The following is a 21,220-nucleotide window of genomic DNA, read 5'->3' as shown; positions in this document are numbered from 1 at the left end:
ATGCGGTAACAAACAACTAGAAAACCAGACAAAAATACAGAAACACTAATTTCTGATATTGTATAACAGGCAGCACAGGACTTTGATCCCTGATAGAAGGAAAACAAGCCCTACCATTTTCCCAGCTTATTACCTAAAGGCAGTTTCCAAGAGGCAGACCAAGGAGGTGTCTTGGTCAGTACAGGCTGCTACAACAAGAGTATCATAAACTGGATGGCTTAAACAATATACATTTATTTCTCACAGTTTTGGAGGTTGGGAAGTACAAGACTTAGGTGCTGGCAGATTTGGTATTTGGTGAGGGCACTCTTCCTGGTTTGCAAATGGCTGTCTTCTCCTTGTGTCCTCACATGGCTAAGAACAGAGGGAGGAAGCAACCTCCCTCCCCCTCTTCGTGTAAAGGTGTGACTCCCAAGACATGAGGGCTCCACCCTCATGACCAAATCACTTCCCAAGGCCCCATCTCCTAATACAGCATGCTGGGGATTACAATTTCAACCTGTGAATTGGAGGGAGACAAAATCATTCAGTCCATAGCAGGATGGACATCAAAAAAAGCCTAGCAGCCGGCCGGGCACGGTGGCTCACGCCTGTAATCCCAGAACTTTGGGAGGCTGAGGCAGGCACATCACGAGGTCAGGAGATCAAGACCATCCTGGCTAACACGGTGAAACCCCATTTCTACTAAAAATACAAAAAAATGAGCCAGGAGTGGTGGCGGGCGCCTATAGTCCCAGCTACTTAGGAGGCTGAGGCAGGAGAATGGCGTGAACCCAGGAGGCAGAGCTTGCAGTGAGCCAAGATAGCGCCACTGCACTCCAGCCTGGGCGACAGAGCAAGATTCCGCATCCAAAAAAAAAGGCTAGCAGCCTCACTGAGTTAGAGAAAGAGCAAAGTTTGCAGAAACTAAAGTGAGTAGGATTTACACAGCAGAATATGGGAGAGAAGGGGGCAGCCTTGAGATCTGCACAGGGTACCCTTAAATCTCTGAAAACATCATCTGCAAATTTGTAAGGTGAAATTCCAGAGACTGGAGAAACAGCTAGAGGGAAGCAGTAGGCCAAACATTTTCTGAAGAGCTCATGTTCCCACTAGCCACAGTGGAGAGACTTCATAATACACAAGGCAACAGGTAGAGTATTCAGAAGGATTTCACCTTAGTAGTGAGGCTAAATTAAACTAGGCAAAGACTGCATTAGATGAGCCCTAACGATATTTAAAAGAAAGCATGGGAAGCGTCCCAATGACTACAAGTAACTTAACCGTATGCATATGCCAGAATAAAGTCTGGTATCCTTAAAGGAATAAAACAAAATCCAGGCCAGGTGTGGTGGTGCATGCCTGTAATCCCAGCACTTTCATGGACTGAAGCAGGTGGATTGCTTGAGCCCAGGGGGGTTGAGGCTGCAGTGAGCCATGGTGATACCACTGCACTCTAGCCTGGGCAACAGACTGAGGTCCTGTCTCTAAAAGAAAAAAAAAATTTAGTAAAGTAAATTTTAAAATAAATGCACTCTAATCCCAGCACTTTAGGAGGCTCAGGCAGGTGGATCACCTGAGATCAGGAGTTCGAGACCAGCCTGGCCAATATGGCGAAACCCCGTCTCTACTAAAAGTACAGAAATTAGCTGGGTGTGACGGTGGGTGGCTACAATCCCAGCTACTCAGGAGACTAAGGCACGAGAATTGCTTGAACCCTGGAGGCAGAGGTTGCAGTGAGCTGCGATTGTGCCACTGCACTCCAGCCTGGGTGACAAGGGCGAAACTCCCTCTCAAAATAAAATAAAATAAAAGTACTCAGGCTGGGCGCAGTGACTCACGCCTGTAATCCCAGCACTTTGGGAGGCCGAGGCGGGTGGGTCATCTGAGGTCGGGAGTTCGAGACCAGCCTGACCAACATGGTGAAACCCCGTCTCTACTAAAAATACAAAATTAGCTGGGCCTGGTGGCACATGCCTATAATCCCAGCTACTAGGGAGGCTAAGGCAGGAGAATTGCTTGAACCTGGGAGGCAGAGGTTGCAGTGAGCCGAGATCGTGCCATTGCACTCCAGCCTGGGCAACAAGAGTGAAACTCCGCCTCAAAAAAATAAAAAAAATAATTTAAAAAAAAAGTACTCATATGTTCAAAAAGTAGAGGAAAACATAAGCATGATAAGCAGAGAGATCAAAGACATTTAAGGGGGAGACATCTAAAGCTGAAAAATACAGCATCTGAAATTAAAAACACCTTGGATGAGATTAAAAGCAGTACAGACATGACAGAAAGACCACTAAACATTGAAACACAGCAGTAAAAATTATCCAAAGTAAGGACAGAAAGGAAAAAACTAAAAATAAAAATTGAAAGGTGTGTCAGTGACCTGTGAGAAAATATCAAGTGGTCTAACATAGAACTGGAGTCCCACAAAAAGCAGGTGGTGGGAGCAGAAAAATATTGGACGACATAATGACCACAGTATTTGATAAAAAGTACAAACCTGTGGATCAAAGAACTTAGAGAACACATTAGTGTGAACTTAGTTTCAATATATAGAAAATATACGCCAGGCATGGTGGCTCACGCCTGTAATCCCAACACTTTGGGAGGCTGAGGCGGATGGATCGCTTGCGCCCAGGAGTTTGAGACTAGCCTAGGCAACAATGGGAAACCCTATCTCTACAAAAAATACAAAAAGATTAGCTGGGCTTGGTGGCACGCACCTTGTCCCAGCTACTTGGGAGGCTGAGATAGGAGGATTCCTTGAGCCTAGGAGGTCAAAGCTGCAGTGAGCTGTGACTGTGCCACTGCACTCCAGCCAGGGTGAAAGGGCAAGATCGTGTTGCCAAATATATGAACATATAAAAATAAACACAGGTATAAATGTGTGGGTGTATATCTATGGATTCTCTAGCTAAATCTTCTGAGAAGGTCTGGAAATGGATTCTAAATATGACCCTCCATTAAAAGAACCAGGGTTCCTTTAAGAAATGCCTGATTCTAGAGCTGGGGCCATGGAAAAACAAGGTAAGTCTGGAACATTATATTGTGCCAGAAAAGAAAGACATTTTCAAAGAATAAGGGGAATATGTTAAAAGGACACAGTAAGTTAGATTGAAGATGCTGTCACTGGCCAATTTTGGAACATTATGAGATTGAAAAGAAATAATGATAATAACAGATTACGTACAACTCATTGGATAAAATAGGAGTTGACTGTTTCACACTGATTTGAATAAATAAACGGGGAGATGAGAAACCTATTCCCTCCAGTAGAATATAAACTAATAAATGTAGAAGGAATGAAAAAATTAGAAAACAGTTATTTGGTAGCCATCACAGCATAATTAATTCAAGCAAGAATCATCAATAGATATTATAACTAATGAAATAAAGGTAGATTAAAAAATGAGATTTCATGGAGTCTCACAATATCTCTTCAAAAACTTAGTAATTACACCAAAAAAATGACTTTATAACAAAAGTGGGCAAACAAAATGTTCAGATAGATAAAAACAGGACTTTTTTCCAGCTGACCTATACTGCAAGATATGCTAAAAGAAGTCCTTTAAACTAAAAATAAATGACATCAAATAGAAACTGGAGAAAGGGATTAGGAATTCTGGAAATGTTAACTATGTGGGTAAACATCACATTCTATATATAGTTATTTTCTTCTCTTAATCTCTTCAAAAGATGTATTATTGTTTAAAACAAAAACGTGTGTGTGTGTCTGTGTGTGTCTGTGTGTGTGTGTGTGTCTGTGTGTGTAAAACCACTATGGGATTTCTAACGTATGTAGATCCAATATACATGAAAGCAATAGCACAAAGAAGTGAAGGTGGGCCAAGCGTGGGTGGCCTGCAATCCCAGCCTTTTTGGAGGCCGAGGCAGGCAGATCACCCGAGGTCAGGAGTTCAAGACCAGCCTGACCAACATGGAGAAACCCCATCTCTACTAAAAATAAAAAAATTAGGCATAGTGACATACACCTGTAGTTCCAGCTACTCGGGAGGCTGAGGCACAAGAATCACTTGAACTGGAGAGGCAGAGGTTGTAGTGAGCTGAGATTGTGCCAGTGCACTCCCTCCTAGGCCACAGAGCAAGACTTTTTCTTTAAAAAAAAAAAAAAGTTGGGGAGGTGAATGAAACTACACCATTGAAAGGTTCCTACATTTTACATGAAGTGATACAATAGTAATTCTAAATGAACTATGATAAATGAAGACTATATTGTAACCTCAAGAGCAACCACTAAAAAATAACGCAAAGGAGTATAACTTAAAAAGCCAAACAAGAAACTAAAATGGAATATGTACTTAAAAAAAAACTGCAATTGTTCCAAAGGAAGGAGGAAAGGAGTATGAAAGTAACCAAGGCTGGGCGTGGCGGCTCACGCCTGTAATCCCAGCACTTTGGGAGGCCGAGACAGGCGGATCACGAGGTCAGGAGATCGAGACCATCCTGGCTAACACGGTGAAACCCCGTCTCTACTAAAAAATACAAAAAACTAGCCAAGCGAGGTGGCGGGTGCCTGTAATCCCAGCTACTCGGGAGGCTGAGGCAGGAGAAGGGCGTAAACCCGGGAGGCGGAGCTTGCAGTGAGCTGAGATCCAGCCACTACACTCCAGGGTGGGCAACAGAGCGAGACTCTGTCTCAAAAAAAAAAAAAAAAAAAAAAAAAGAAAGTAACCAAAAGCACACAGCACAAATAGAAAATGAAGAGAAAGGCCAGGCGCGGTGGCTCATGCCTGTAATCCCAGCACTTTGGGAGGCCAACGTGGGTGGATCACAAGGTCAGGAGATCAAGGCCATCCTGCCTAACACGGTGAAACCCTGTCTCTACTAAAAATACAAAATTAGCCAGGCGTGGTGGCGGGCACCTGTAGTCCCAGCTACTTGGGAGGCTGAGGCAGGAGAATGGCGTGAACCCGGGAGGTGGAGCCGGTAGTGAGCTGAGATCATGCCACTGCACTCCAGCCTGGGCGACAGAGCGAGACACTGTCTCAAAAAGAGGAAAAAAAAAAAAAAAAGGAAAAGAAAGAAAATGAAGAGCAAAATAGGAGACCTAAATCCAACCATATCAATTTATACACTAATTAAAAGGCAGACTATCAGCCTAGATATAAAACCAAGACCCTACTATATGCTGTCCACAAGAGATGCCCTTTAAATATAAAGACATAAATCGATAAAAATAAGTAAAGAATAGTAAAATGTATACTATGTAAATACTAAGTATAAGACAGCTGGAGTGGCTATACTGATACAAGACAAATTAGACTACAAGACAGGGGTAATAACACATCGATAGGACATTTTCATAAAGATGGATCAATATAATAATCATTAATGCATATATGCCTAATAACAGACTTTCAAAGCATACAAAGTAGAAACCAATGGAATAAACGGAATAGACAAATTAACAAAAATGGCTGGATATTTGAATACCTCTCTTTCATTAAGTGATCAAATTAATGAAATAAATCAATATAGACAGACAAGATTTGACAATCACCATTTCTTGACCTCATTGATATTTATAGAACACTACACCCATTAACTACAGAACACATTCTTTTCAAGTGCACATTACTCGCCTAAGAAGATTCAGTATTTGTTGAATAAATAAAATGAATAAATACATAATACAAGTGGAAGATGGAGCATACTGAATTTAAAGTGACTGTATGGACAAACAGAACAAGACATTGGACAAACAGAACAAGAAGTTGAAGCTGGCCAGGTGCAGTGGCTCACACCTATAATCTCAGTGTTCTGGGAGGCCAGGGTGGGAGGTTTGCTTGAGCCCAGGAGCTTGAGACCAGCTTGGACAACAAAGTGACACCCCATCTCTAAATTAAAAAAAAAAAAAAAAAAAAAAAAATTAGCCAGGTGTGCCGTATCTGTGGTCCCAGCTCCTTGGGAGGCTGAGGTGGGAAGATCACTTGTACCTGGGAGGTCAAGGCTGCAGGGAACTATGATCGTGCCACTGCACTCCAGCTTGGATGACAGATCAAGATCCCATCTCAAAAAAAAAAAAAAGAAGAAAGGAAAAGAAAAAAAAGTTGAAGCTGATGACAGAGACTTACGATCATCTTGATGTCTATATTTCAGAATACTTAAAGCTCCTTAGAATCTTGGTTTTCCAAAAGAACACTAGGAAAATGCTGTGCAGAGAGGAACAGAGACTAATGAGTAGATTCAAAAAAAAAAAAAAAAAAAAGAATACCATTGGATGGGGAGGTAGCACAAGCTAAAAGAAGGGAGTTTTAACAAGTGGGATAGAAATCTGTGTTAAATATGGAAAAGAGGAGGAGGATGTGAACTCAGAAATAACTTCAAGCATGAAAAGAAAACACTAGTAATCCTCCAAAGCAGCAAATATGGATGAAATTATATATATGAGAGCCTATCCAGGGGAACTTCCCAAATGGCAGAGGTATCAAGGATGCAGGGACAGCATGTAGCGGCCATGGAGTCAGTAAGTTTAGCAGCAGAAATGAGAAAAGAGAAAGCACGGTAGCCAGGAGGGCAACTAAATCAAAAGGAAGTGTTTATCTTTTTAAGATGGGAAAAGCTATATATTCAAACAAGAGGAAAGAGGTCCACTAAGCTGGTTGCTAGACCAAAAAAAAAAAAAGGCAGGAGCAAAGTCCCAGCAAATGAAAAGAGTGAAACAGAATGGCATTGAGTTTCAGAGAAAGACATGGATACCCTCTCTGAGATTTAATGGAAAGAAACAAGAATGGATGCAGGCACACAGATTTATGGGAGTGAGGGGAAAATGAGGGTGTTCTGGTGAGACAGCTTCACTTTCTCAATCGGTTGAAAGCAACCATTCACCTGGTACTTCCCCCTCTTCTGAGTAAGGCTAACTCAATGCTGGTAAACAGCTATGTTTATTCTTGTTTTTGTTTTTACACACAACTCACACTTCTCTGATTAGCCATGTTTAAAAGCTTAACTGAAGAGCTATTACAAATACAAATCTATAAAGTAATCAGGAATAAGTCATCAATCTTTCCGATATGGTATTTGGGGGAAAATATACTTAGGATTACCCCTGGGTTTAGAGATGACCTTTAAGCCATCCAGAGAAGAGTGTGGCTCTGATTAAGATCCATTCTCTTGTCCCCTCCTTTGGCTGCCATTTTCCAACACAATGATAAGGTCTGACAGCTGGTAGAGGCAGACATCTGATGAATGCAAAGACTTTTATTTGTCCAGATGATAGAAGAATGTGAAGAAACTGGTCATTTGAAACCTAGCTCCATCATGTTCTCCTTATTGCCCTTTTTCCATTGCTTCATTCTCCCCTATCTACATTTTCAAGCTCTAATTCTCAATGTTCCGTGTGATTTGAAAGCTTTCACTGCTGTTCATGAGATTTCGCTCCACTATGAAAAGCCCCAGGCTCTTTTTAATTATCAAAATCTACTTCACATGCATCATGTTCTTAATAACCAAACACCAAACTCCCAACAAAGTTGCTTAGTATCATTTCAGTATCTACACTGTATATGTTTGATCATCCTTGTTACTAACAAAGACAGTCTCTTCCTTAGGCAGCAAGACAATCTCTTACGTTGTACCCAAGGTCAGTAACAAAAACGATAGCTCAGTTGCAAAGAATGTCACATGCACGTATGTGTGTACATATGCATGTATTCATCTACTAAGAGTCAACAGAATATTTTTGTTAACTTTTATATATAAAACATCAACAATATTACTTTTGCAAATATTTCCTTTCTATAGAATGACATACAATAGAGCGGGATTCATTAAAAAATATAAGTGGTTGAATTTCAAGTAAGAAATCTATACAGGGTTTGTTAACTTCTTAGAATCTTGCTAACTTACATCAAATCTACTATTTTGTCTTTGTGTTCTGTCACAGCCATTTGTGGCTACTTTCTCATTTTCTAATCTTTAATTTCCTATAAAATGCTTTACATGTCCAAATAAATTACTAATTCAGACATTGCTATGAAAAACAGAAATCCCTTTGATCAAAAAAAGGAACAGATATTTGGATTATGGAGCATAAATTATACTCTGGTATATTTATGCAAAAGGGTTAAGGCCAAAGAATCTGCTTGCTTATTAAAAATGCAAACATTACCTCAGTCATACAAATAGCCCCAAACTCGCCCAGCCACTGCCTCTGCAGATCACCCACCAGCATTAGCATTACATCATATGACATTATGAAACAATAGTGAACTCTGTGTAATACTTGAATATATTGTTTTGAAAGAATAAACTGTCATTAAGTTGAATAAAAGCTTTCTGAAATCAAACCTGGGGGGTACAGCCTTCACTGTGTGGCCTTTTTACTATTTTGAGGAACAGCCTCATCCTGAAAGCAGGAAAGGGGGAAAAGAGATCAGAGTATAAAGGCGACAGTGATGCGTGGCCCCTGCAGCAGCCCAGGAGGCAGAGGGCAGGGCTTTTAATTATTAGGCAGAACAATGTCAAAGCAGGAGGCTCTGCAACAAATGCTGCACCTAAAAACCCAAACAACCTCATACCCACCACGCTAGTTCCTGTATATCCTAGTGATTTCTATAATGGGCTTTGCTAGAATTGGAAACGAAGTCTCATTCTATGCCCTGATGCAATCTTAAAATGTGCTATCACTTACAGCCATGTGACTTCAAGCAATTAATTTAAGCTCTCTAGGCCTCAATATTTTAATCTATAAAAACGGAAAGAACAATAGCTATTATGTAGAAGCATGGAGGATAAGATACTATTATCATAATTACACTGATCATTCCCACCCACTTTGCCTATCTTTCCTAATCACGGCCCAAGATGTTTCGTCTTCACAAGTGAAACATGAGCCTTGCCTTAAATGCTCACTGGGTTTTTGCTTGCTGTAGTCTGGCCACAGCCACATGTTGTCATTTCTAGATTCATGCCATTCTCATCAAGTGGGGGTGCAGGGAGGGGATGAATTATAGAAACTATTTTCTATAGTATTTTTTAAAACTTGGGCCAGGCATGGTGGCTCATGCCTGTAGTCTCAGCGCTTTAGGAGGCTAAGGTAGGAGGAGCACTGGAGTCTAGGAGCTCGAGACCAACATGGGCAACATAGTGAGACCCTGTCTCTACAAAAAAATATATATATATTTTAATTAGCCGGGTGTGGTGGTGCACACTGTAGTCCCAGCTACTCTGGAAGCTGAGGTGGGAGGATCACTTGAGCCCAGGAGGTTGAGGCTGCAGTGAGCCATGATCTCATCTCTACCTTCCTTAACCAAATCCCAGATAACCTCTTCCTGTAACCTGCTCCTTACTAGCCTTCCTCCTTCCTACACCTATTCTCAATGTTCTTAATAACCAAGGCTCAAAGAGGTGGAAAAACAAAGCCAGACAACATAATAGTTGGTGGCAAAGTCCCAGTTAAAACTCATTTATCAATGAAACCAGGTCCAGTTGCATTGCATTAACTGCATCACATTAATTATTCACTTTTAGGGCACTCGGTGATGATTTATTTATTTTGAGACAGAGTCTTGCTCTGTCGCCCAGATTGGAGTGCAGTGATGCAATGTTGGCTCACTGCAAGCTCCACCTCTTGGGCTCAAGTGATACTCCCACCTCAGCCTCCTGAGTAGCTGGAACTACAGGTGCCCACCACCATGCCCAGCTAAGTTTTGTATTTTTTGTAGAGACAGTGTTTTGCCATGTTGGCCAGGCTAGTTTTAAACTCCTGTGCTCAGGTGATCCAACCGCCTCGGCCTTCCAAAGTGCTAGGATTATAGGCGTGAGCCACCATGCCCAGCCCTCAGTGATGACTTCAAATCTGAGGTTAGCTTCCCTTAACACAAAGTCTTCTCCTACATATTTCCCCTACTAGTGATTATCATAAAACGAATTACAGTTAACCCTTGAACAACAACATGGGTCTGAACCACATGGGTCCACTTATATGTGGATTTTCTTCTGCCTCTGCCACCCCTAAGACAGCAAAACTAACCCCTCCTTTTCCTCCTTCTCGGCCCACTCAACGTGAAGACAATGATGAAGATCTTTCTGATGATCCACTTCCACTCAATGAATAGTTAATATACTTTCTCTTCCTTTTTTTTTTTTTTTTTTTTGAGACCAAGTCTCACTCTGTCACCCAGGCTGGAGCGCAGTGGCATGATCTTGACTCACTGCAACCTCTGCCTCCCGGGTTCAAGTGATTCTTGTGCCTCAGCCTCCCAAGTAGCTGGGACTACAGCTGCACGCCACCACACCCAACTAAGTTTTGTATTTTCAGTGGAGACGGTGTGTCAGCATGGTGGCCAGGCTGATTTCAAATTCCTGACCTGAAGTGATCCATCCTCCTCGGCCTCCCAAAGTACTGGGATTACAGGCATGAGCCACTGCACCTGGCCTTCCTTATAATTTGCTTCATACATTTTCTTTTGTCTAGTTTACTTGATTGTAATAATACAGTATATAATACATATAACACAAAAGATGTGTTAATCAACTGTTTCTGCTATCAGTAAGGCCTCTAGCAAACAGAAGGCGATTAGTAGTCAAGTTTTGGGTAAGCTGAAAGTTATATGCAAATTTTTGTGGGTTTGTGTTATTTTTCCCTCTGAGATGGAGTTTCACTCTTGTTGCCCAAGCTGGAATGCAACGGCACAATGTTGGTTCACTGCAACCTCCATCTCCCGGTTCTAGCAATTCTCCTGCCTCAGCCTCCTGAGTGGCTGGGATTACAGGCACGCGCCACCATGCCCGGCTAATTTTTTGTACTTTTAGTAGAAACGGAATTTCACCATGTTGGCCAGTATGGTCTCGATCTCCTGACCTCAGGTGATCCACCCACCTCAGCCTCCCAAACTGCTAGGATTATAGGCATGAGCCACCATGCTCAGCAGACTTTTTTTTTTTGAGACAGGATCTCACTCTGTCACCTAGGCTGAAGTGTACTGACATGACTACTGCTCACTGCACCCTTGACCTCCTGGGCTCAAACAATCCTCCTCCGTCAGCTTCCCAAGTAGCTAGGGCGACAGACATGTGCCACCATGCCTAGCTAATTTTTTGTATTATCTGTCAAGACAGAGTTTCACTGTATTGCCCAGGCTGGTCTTGAACTCTTGGACTCAAGTGATCCTCCTGCCTCAGCCTCCCAAAGTGCTGGAATTACAGGTGTGAGCCACCATGCCCTACTATTGTCAGCTTCTTTAGAGAATCACATTATTCCTCAAAATCATGAAAACTAAGATGAGTAGGCCAGGCAAGGGGGCTCACGCCTGTAATCCCAGCACTTTGGGAGGCCGAGGTGGGTGGATTACCTGAGGTCAGTAGTTCAAGACTAGCCTGACCAACATGGTGAAACCCCATCTCAACTAAAAAAAAAAAAAAAAAAATTTTAGCTTGGCATGGTGGCAGGTGTCTGTAATCCCAGCTACTTCAGGAGGCCGAGACAGGGGAATCGCTTGAACCTGGGAGGCGGAGGTTGCAGTGAGCCAAGATCACGCCATTGCACTCCAGCCTGGGGGACAAGAGCGAAAACTCTGTTTCAAAAAAAAAAAAAAAAAAAAAAAAAAAATATATATATATATATATATATATATATATATATAGTGTCATTTTACATAAAAGAATGTTTACCAAAGTCTAACCCTAAGGCCTGTAGGGTAGAAATTGAAAGCTTGTATTTCCTTATCTATGAAACAGATGAAGCACTGGCAAGAATAAGACAATATATGGATCATCTATAGAGCACCATTTGTTTTTGTTTTTTAAATAGTGTGGAACAGTGTAACATAGGATTTGACATCAGTGAAGAAGGTTCAAGTTCAACCTCTCTATATGCCAGCTGCTGATCTCACCCCAATCATTGAAACACGTTTAATCATGTGAGAATTAAAGGGATGATATGTGTATGAGGAGGGATATCTTAATACAAATAGCTATGTAAATGTAAGAGGTTTTACATTGTATTATACCAAGTTAAGTAAACCAGGGCCTTATGTTCATTATCTCCTAATCTTTAGTGGGGGTGAGGGAGGAGGGAACTAAAGGACTCTTACAGCAGAAACACCAGTTAATATAAAATCATCTCCACTACTTAATGGAGACACGAAAATAATAAAGTTGTGGCCTTGGTGTCAAAAGGTAACTACCACAATATATGCTAACTGGGTGGGTAATCTCTCTTTTCAAACACACACTCTCACATAAAACAGCCACCAGGATTAATTACAAGTGTATCGGTAGTGATGCAGATTTTCTCTACGGATCTGAACTAGTCCACCCACTGTCCGGATCACAAATAAGAATGAAAATCTTTTCATGGGAATATAACAGGAAAGGGCCATTTTCGACCTCATTCATTCACTTACCCAGTCCCTATCTTATACCAGGTTCTATTTCAAGTGCTGGGAATTCAATAGTGAGCAAAAGAGGAAATACCTGCCATCATGGAGCTCACATTCTACCAGAGAAATATAGACAGTAAACATATTTGCAATAGGTCAATGATAATTAAGGGCTATAGAGAAACACAGGTAGGGAAAGGGTCTGCAATTTTAATTAGGGAAATCAAGAAAGACTTCACTGAGAAGACGCCATTTAAGCAAAGACCTAAAGGAGATGAGAGAGCAAAATAAATGGATACGTAGAAAGAAAGTAGTAGGGCTACACAAATCTCTCCAGCAAGTTCAGATAAAACAAAATGCAATCCTTTACCTTTCAAAAGGGGCTGGAAGGTTGGAATCTCTTGCAACTTGATGACATCGGGATCGTTGCTGACGTTCCGTGAGGCCTGGGAGCCCTGAGCTACAACCACAATATCATCCATCTTGGCTCTATGCTTGGCTGGTAAGGGAGTCACTGAAAATAAAGTTACACTGCTTAGGAGATGCGTATTAGTTAGGCACCTCTGCCTCACCAAGGCAGTTTTTGGTGTAGTGATTAAAAAGAATAATTTTATACAATGTAGCTATCTTGCAGTTGGGGTTGGGGTGGTGGGAAGGAATTATAGAAACTATTTTCTATAGTATTTTTAAAAACTCAGGCTGGAGCCAGGCACGGTGGCTCATGCCTGTGATCTTAGCACTTTGAGAGGCCAAGGCGGGCAGATCACCTGAGGTGAGGAGTTTGAGACCAGCCTGGCCAAAAATTAACAGGGCATGGTGGCGGGTCCCTATAATCCCAGCTACTGAGGAGGCTGAAGCAGGAGAATCATTTGAGCCCAAGAGGCAGAGGTTGGGGTGTGGTAAGATCGTGCCACTGCACTCGAGCCTGGGCAACAGAGTAAGACTCTGTCTCAAAAAAAACAAACAAACAAACAAAAAAAACACCTCAGGCTGGGCGTGGTGGCTTATGCCTGTAATCTCAGCACTTTGAGAGGCTGAGGTAGGAGGAGCACCAGTGTCCAGGAGTTCAAGACCAACCATAGTGAGACCCTGTCTCTACAAAAAAAAAAAAAAAAAAAAATTATTTTAATTAGTCAGATGTGGTGGTGCACACTATAGTCCCAGCGACTCAGGAAGCTGAGATGGATCACTTGAGCCCAGGAGGTCAAGACCGCAGTGAGCCATGATCACACCACTGCATGGGTGAGAGAACAACAGTCTCAAAAAACAAAACAAAAACAACGAAAACCCTCAGACATTACAGGAATTTATTTTATTTTGATGCAGAGCCTCGCTCTATTGCCAGGCTGGAGTACAGTGGTGCAATCTCCGCTTACTGCAACCTCCGCCTCCTGGGTTCAAGTAATTCTCCTGCCTCAGCTTCCTGAGTAGCTGGGACTACAGGCACCTGCCACCACACCTGGCTAATTTTTGTATTTTTAGTAGAGGTGGGGTTTCACCATATTGGCCAGGCTGGTCTCCAACTCCTGACCTTGTGATCCACCCGCCTTGGACTCCCAAAGTGCTGGGATTACGGGTGTGAGCCACCGTGCCTGGCCCATTACAGGATTATATAACATGAATAAACTTCTTTCGTAACTAAACGTTTTCTTTTTCAGCACATAAAAGTATAGGCAGACTGTTTTCATTTTCTCCTTCCTTAATGATCCTGATATCTTGATATATATATATACATCCCTATTTCTAAAATGAGAAATAAAGGGTACAAAATTTAACTGTGACTTGCCCAAAGTCAGCAGTGCTAGAAAGTTAGGAAAGGAATTAGAGGTCTCCAAGTTACTGGTACACAAGGCCCATCTCTGCGACACTGGAGTTGCAAAGCTGTCTATCCACCCTACCACATCAAGCCAGCTATGTTTAGTAAGTCCAGGAAAAAACCCTGGGCTCAACCCCCAAATGACTGGCCTATTCCAGAGGTTTCAGCCTTTTTTTTTTTTTTTTTTTAAAGTCAAGGTGGCTGGGCACGGTGGCTCACTCCCGTAATCCCAACACTTTGGGAGGCCAAGGCAGGTGGATCACTTGAGGTCAGGAGTTAGAGATCAGCCTGTCCAACATGGTTAAACCTTATCTCTACTAAAAATGCAAAAATTATCCAGGTGTGAGGTCCCTGTAATCCCAGCCACTCAGGAGGCTGAGGCATGAAAATTGCTTGAACCCGGGAGGCAGAGGTTGCAATGAGCCAGGATCATGCCACTGCACTCCAGCCTAGGCAACAGTGAGACTCTGCCCCCCCCCCCCAAAAAAGTTTATTATTTAAACTCCTGGACTCCAGCTATCCTCCCACCTGCGCCTCCTGAGTAGCTAGGACTTCAGCCCCTTCATTCTTAAAATTATAGCATTAGTCCAGGGCAAAAATAGCCAGTAAGTCCATTCTAGGCTGAGGCAAAAATCAGAAATTTGGAGGACAAAGGGGGAGATCAATTCAGGTTCCTTGGGAGAAAGTAATCCATTTGGAGGGAAGAGATTCATATTATAAAGGACTCCCTGGACCAAGAAATCATCCTCTCCCCAAATATCTTCCAGACTGGGGCATGAATGAATCTTTAAAGTGTTTTATGCTCTAGAAGGTAATATTCCCAGGCTCACTGTAGCCATATCTCAAAGGTTAATCCAGGGATATCATAGAACTGCTCTGTCTCCTAGAAGCTCGTCTCCGGAAGCTTGGCATTCCCTTTTTTAGAAAAATCTCTGCTGCTTTTCTTTCTTTTCAAGAAATATTTCTTTACCTGTTTTGGTAATTTGCCTAACATTTTACAAAAGCCATGCCAGAAATCTTTCCTGCTATCAATTGTGATTTCTCCTTCCCCAGATGCCAGAGGAAAGGGGAGTTCGAAACATTCCAGCTAGCCTCTACTACCTTATCTGTAAAATGGGATTACTGCAAAAATTCTATGTAAATGCATGTAAAGTACTTGGCACAGGGGAATAGGCAAATTCTAACATCGGAAATGCGCAAATGCTGTTGGTTCATGGGCAAGTAAGCATATTAAAAAGATGCTTACACCGCTTCCCCTCAAAATATGTTTCCGCCCTGCCATAGAGGCAAGAATGTCAGATGTCACAATTATTGTATTTCTTACAACAAATATGACACTCTGGGCCTTCCAAGGAAATAGAAAAACGTAGCAAAGCTAGTAGATGCTGCCCACCATTGAAAGCTGCCCCAATCCAGTCCCCCAGAATGTAGGTCTGAACGAGTCTTGAAGGTCACACTTCAAAGTGAAACACCCTTAGATCTATTAGCTTGCCTATTTATGAATTACAAATCCTATCAAGAACAGAGAACTTCTAAAATCAGGGACTCTTTTTAGGACCCGGATTAACTAATTTGCATTAGCAACCCCGGAGCTTCACCAAAGCACCCCAGCTGTCCTGGCCTGCGTCGGTAATAAAAAAAGCAGCAAATGGTCCTCAATTAAACATCAGCTGTTTTATGTATTGAACACTTACTGTATCGCAAACACAATAATCCTCCCATTCTTGTCTCAAACGCTTAGAGGAATCTAAAAATCACGGACAGGGAACAACAATGGAAAACACCAGAGCCTGCTGTCTGGTCAACCTGTATAAGATTAGAAAAGGGACCAAGACACCTTCTGAGAAGAAAAAGCTGTTTCTGGAGACCTCTGCACTCAAGGGTTCAAAGTAAGTGGACACCTATCACATATCCCTTCAGAAACGGAACCTCTACCACCCGTTTTTAAGAAAGAGCCTGTTCTTAGAGGTCCTATAATCCATCCACTGTGTGAGCCAAATCTCACTACATCAGCCATGAGCACTAGAGCCAAAAATTAATTAGGTCGTCTTTTAAACAGTAGGCTGTAGCTGGGAGAAACGGCTGTTTTGAAAATAAAGAATGGGCACCGGCGCCCACGCTGGCTTAGCTTGCAGTCACAGGCACTTCCATCAGGGGAATTGAGGCCAGGACAGATGGTGACTTTTTTTTTTTCCTAGTAACATGGTGAGGGCTTTTTCTGTGCGTTCCCGTCCGCAGTCCCAGACCCCACTAGTCTGGGAGGCAGCCCGCTCTGCAAGCAGACAGAGCGGGCTGGAGGGGGGTGGGTTAGGACACCGACCTGAGGAGTTCAGATCGTTGGGTCGGCTCTCAGCCTCGGAGCTCTGCTCACTGCCCATGATGCCGGCAGCGGTAGCAGCAGAAGAACGGCGGGCCGGGCGGTCACCGCTCCAGCGGCGGGCGACAGGGCAGGGGCCAGGGACCGGGACGGGGAGGCAAGGCAGAGTCTGGGCGGCGCAGCGAGGCTAATGTGTGGGGCTGACGCGTCCAGCCCACGCAGGGGCCTGGGCGGCGGGAGGAGAGGCCCTATTTGGGGAACAGAAACGCAAGGAGGCGCGGCGCGAATGCACGCGGCTCGCCCTCCTTTCCGGGAGCCCTAAGAGAACCGGCAGATGACACTGGCTTTGCCGCACCTGCGGCCGGCGGGCGGCGCCGCTTTCACTCACTGGTTCACGCGCCGCAAGCTCGCTCCTTCCGGGATGCAGATGGGCGGTGCCGGCTACGCCCGACCGTCAGTTCCGGGTTAGGAGGCCCCCCCCCCCCCGCCCCCGGCCCGAGGGAGGGGCGGAGAGACCCGGTCCTGCGACTTAGGGCGACGCCACCTTAAAGGGCCTGACCTCCTTGAAGCCAGAACTGCCGAAAAGGGTAAGCCCTTTCCTGTTCCGTCACCTTGCAAACACCACCCACGCTATTAAGCGCTTCAGTACCCACATGTGAGAACAACTTTACAAACAAGATATTGTTAACCCTGTTTTACAGATGGAGAAAAAGATGCTAGATAGACCCAGGATTCGAACCCACAACAGCGTGGATGCAAAGTTCATTTTTAATTCTGAAGAGCTGGGAGTTTAGCAGTGGACGATCAAACAAAAAAATACCAGAAGGCGGTGAAGGCAGCAGCTGGAAATGAGAGAAAAATTAAGAAATAGAAAGTGCTGATTCATGTATTAGGGTGTGCACATCTTTAAAGAGAAGTGAGGAACCTTTTTGGCTAGGCGCTTTCTGGGGACCTTGACAGTTATCAACAAGTCACTCTGAAACTAACAAAAGGTGAGGAGGGAGTAATCCAGAAAGGAAACTGCCACTTTTACCAGGGCAAGGAAGTAGACCTAGCAATGCAATGCCATCAAGGAGTTAGCTGGCTCTGGAGTTCTCCGAACTTTGCAACTCATTTTATATTACGTTGTTTGCGTCAAGAAATTTCAAGTAGGCCAGACGCGGTGGCTCACCCCTGTAATTCCAGCACTTTGGGAGGCCGAGGCGGGCGGATCACGAGGTCAGGAGATAGAGACCATCCTGGCTAACACGGCGAAACCCCGTCTCTACTAAAAATACCAAACAATTTAGCCGGACGTGATGGCGGGCGCCTGTAGTCCCAGCGACTCGGGAGGCTGAGGCAGGAGAATGGCGTGAACTTGGAAGGCGGAGCTTGCAGTGAGCCGAGATCGCGCCACTGCACTACAGCCTGGGCGACGGAGCGAGACTCCATCTCTTTAAAAAAAAAAAAAAAAAATTCAAGTAAATGCCTTGAGATTTTATATGCATAAAATATAGTCTCAGAAGAAGTGTCAAGTAGACTAAATGATTTTTAAGTCCCTTCCACTCTACTATATCACAATAATTTCCCCTATTTTACCTTGTTTAATTTTCACAACAACCCTGCAGCCCGTAAGTAGGTGACTCCTCCATGGTCAGCAGGTGGTAAGTGGTTTAACTATTTAGGACTGTCTGATGCTCTTTCCTCTACTCACCATTGCAATACAATGAGAAAAATGCAAATGAATCTAAGTACAGTGGTCTCTGGGAATATGAAAATAGAACTAAAAACTGCCTGAGAGATCAGGGCAGGCTAGAGGTTGTGTCTGACTAGTCTTGAGGTTTACATAAACCACACCAGGCTGATGGGACTGGGAAGGGCCCACTAAGCAGTGAGACCATTGCCTTTTGGAGAGTCCTTGCTTCCCCTCCCAGATTTCCTCTTTGAGGAGTAGGTGAGAGAAGAGGTAAAAGGGGTGAGGAATGAAGAATAACTCATTCTGGCTCTCATTTCCCCCTTTCCACATAAAAGTATATTTGCCTTGTGTTCCATACACCAGTCCATACTGATGTGATGGTGTTTTTTATGCTTTCTTTTGGGTAAACATTTCATTCTTAAAAAGATCTTCTATCCCATCAACTGATGAATGGATAAAGTATGGTATATCCGTGTAATGGAATATTTATTCAGCCAAAATAAGGGAAGGATGAAATACTGATACATGCTACAACACAGAGTAACCTTGACAACATTATTCAATATGAAAAAGGCCTGTCACAAAAGACCACATATTGTAGATTCCGTTTATATGAAATGTCCAGGAGAAGCACTACAGAGAGAGAAATATATTAGTGTTGCCTAAGGCCGAGGAGGCGTAGGTGGAAGGGAAATGTAGACTGACTATTATTGGGTATGGAGTTTCTTTCTGGGGTTGATGAAAATGTTCTAAAATTGTAATGATGAGTGCACAACTCTGAATATATTAAAAACCACCGTAGAGTACACTTTACCAGGGTAAATTGTATGGTATGCAAATTCTATATCCATAAAGCTATATTCAGAAAAAGAACATATGACGATAAAATTCCTTTCTTCACTGACTTAACATTTCTTGGGAACCTGAAATGTTCTAGGCACTTGCTACACACTAAGAATTAAAAATGCAACAAGGCCCAGCCCCTGTACTTACAGTCTGGTGGCAAGAAAATTAAATGAGCATTTATATAACATAAGGAGTCTGCTGGAAGAGCTTTATAGCTAGGAAACATCTGAGATTGATGTCTTTTAGCACCTTTTAAATCCCTTCTACATGAGCAGCAGATTGTGTTATTGTATATGTAATAACTAGCAATTGAACAACCTTTTTGAGTTTACAGGTCTACGGGTCTATATGTTAGACCTGCATAAAAAGGTCTATATTATGACCTGTGTATAAAGTAGATAACACTTTCCTATTTTTACAGAAAAGTTAAGTGATTTATTCTTGGTCACACAACTAGTAAGTTACAAAACCAGGACTCATGTTTTCAAAACTCATCATGCCTCTGTCCACTCCAGACTGACTCCTCTTCCCATGTCTTGATATGACCTGGTACTCCTATCCAACCAGGCTCCCAAGCCAGAAGCCTGCTTACTCTCAGCACCACATGCAACCAATTGCTGCATCCTGGAGAGCCTCTCCTGTTAATTTCTCCTCTATCTCCATGCCCATTTCAGGGCCTTATCACTTCCGTTTCTTGGAAGAGAGGCCTCTGGCCTCACATCCTTCAATCCATCCCTCCTGTGGCAGGTAGAGAGAATTTTCTAGAATATTAATTAGGTCTCTGGACCTGTCACTGCCCTGCAAGAAGCCTTCAGAACTCCCCATGCCTTTAGGATAAAGTTTAAGATTTAACATGAAAACCTTCCTGCTCCGACCCCAGCCTCTCTCTCTCTTCTGTGTACACTGGTGATCTTCCCAACAGGCTGAATTTCCTGTGGTCATGCACTTTCCTCTTCCTGAAATATTCAGCCTTTTCTTCCTCATCTGCTATAACTTCATTCTTCAATAATTAACTAACACCTCCTCCCAGAAATTGGGATCAGATGTCCCTTCTCTGAGCCTTTTTAGTTGCCATCTTCTATTATAACATTTATTCTTTTCTTGGGGAGGGCAGGGACAAGGTCTCACTCTGGTGCCCAGGCTGGAGAGCAGTGGTGCTATCATGGCTCACTACAGCCTCTACCTCCTAGGCTCTTAGGTGATCCTCCTGCCTCAGCCTCCCAAGTAGCTGAAACTATAGGCATGTACCACCACACCAGGCCAATTTTTATTTTTTGTAGAGATGGAGTCTTGCTATGTTGGCTCAGGCTGGCCTCAAACTCCTGGGCTTCAGTGATCCTCCTGCCTTGGCTTCCCAAAGTGCTGGGATTACAGGCATGAGCCGCTACACCTGGCCTTCATCACACTTATTGTTTACACAGCCGTTGATTTACTTGACTCTTTCTCCTTCTGAACTAGGAACATCCTGAAGGTAGATCCCATTGGTATTGTTGGGCTTTAATTTCCCCTGCAGGTGCGTAATACATGTTTTCTGATTACTTTTTTAAAAAATCTAAACTCCACATAGATGGGACTTCTAACCCTCAGAGAAGAGTATCAAGAATCTCATCAGGAAGTGAAGTGACAATGGATATAATTTCTAAGTTATGACTCAGGCCAGAAATTAAAGGTTTTTTATTTTATTTTTTTAAGTAATCCAGGTGCAGTGGCTTACACCTGTAATCCCAGCACCTTGGGAGGCCAAAGCAGGAGGATTGCTTGACCCCAGGAGTTTGAGACTAGCATAGGCAAGATAGCAAGACCTCATCTATACAAATAATTTAAAACACCGGGTATAGTGGGTCACACCTGTAATCCCAGCACTTTGGGAGGCCAAGGTGGGCAGATCACTTGATGTCAGGAGTTCAAGACCAGCCTGACCAACATGGTGAAACCCTGAATCTACTAAAAATACAAAAATTAGCTGGGCATGGTGGCATGAGCCTGTAATCTCAGCTACTCAGGAGACTGAAACGGGAAAATTGCTTGAACCTGGGAGGCGGAGGTTGCAGCGAGCTGAGATCGTGCCACTGCACTCCAACCTGGGCAACAGAGCGAGACTCCATCTCAAAATTAAAAAAAAAAAAAATTAAGAACAGTAGCTGGGTGTGGTGGTGTGCGTCAGTGGTCCCAGGTACTCAAGAGACTGAGGCAAAAGAATCACTTGAGCCCAGGTGGTCAAAGCTGCAGTGAGCGGTGATTGT

General features: G+C 43.3%; 1 protein-coding gene across 2 annotated transcripts in view; it reads right to left on the bottom strand.

Moving 5' to 3' along the window:
* BORCS5 (BLOC-1 related complex subunit 5) overlaps positions 1 to 16,949 on the bottom strand; it is a 108,762-nt gene extending 91,813 nt beyond the window's left edge. The window contains exons 1-2 of one of the 2 annotated variants that reach the window (XM_010371001.2): positions 16,845 to 16,949; positions 12,694 to 12,837 (exon numbers count right to left, since the gene is read on the bottom strand). In XM_010371001.2, the coding sequence (XP_010369303.1) occupies positions 12,694 to 12,837; position 16,845 (145 nt within the window). In that variant the 5' untranslated portion in view covers positions 16,846 to 16,949. Of the gene's footprint in view, positions 1 to 12,693; positions 12,838 to 16,459 lie in introns of both variants that reach the window. The other variant, XM_010371000.2, reaches the window with a different exon arrangement.
* Between the last annotated feature and the right edge of the window lie 4,271 nt (positions 16,950 to 21,220).

This window comes from Rhinopithecus roxellana, chromosome 10 (assembly GCF_007565055.1).
Source record: "Rhinopithecus roxellana isolate Shanxi Qingling chromosome 10, ASM756505v1, whole genome shotgun sequence".
Lineage (NCBI taxonomy): Eukaryota > Metazoa > Chordata > Mammalia > Primates > Cercopithecidae > Rhinopithecus > Rhinopithecus roxellana.
Note: the sequence above shows the minus strand (reverse complement) of the source record. Positions and strands in the feature narration are given on the sequence as shown.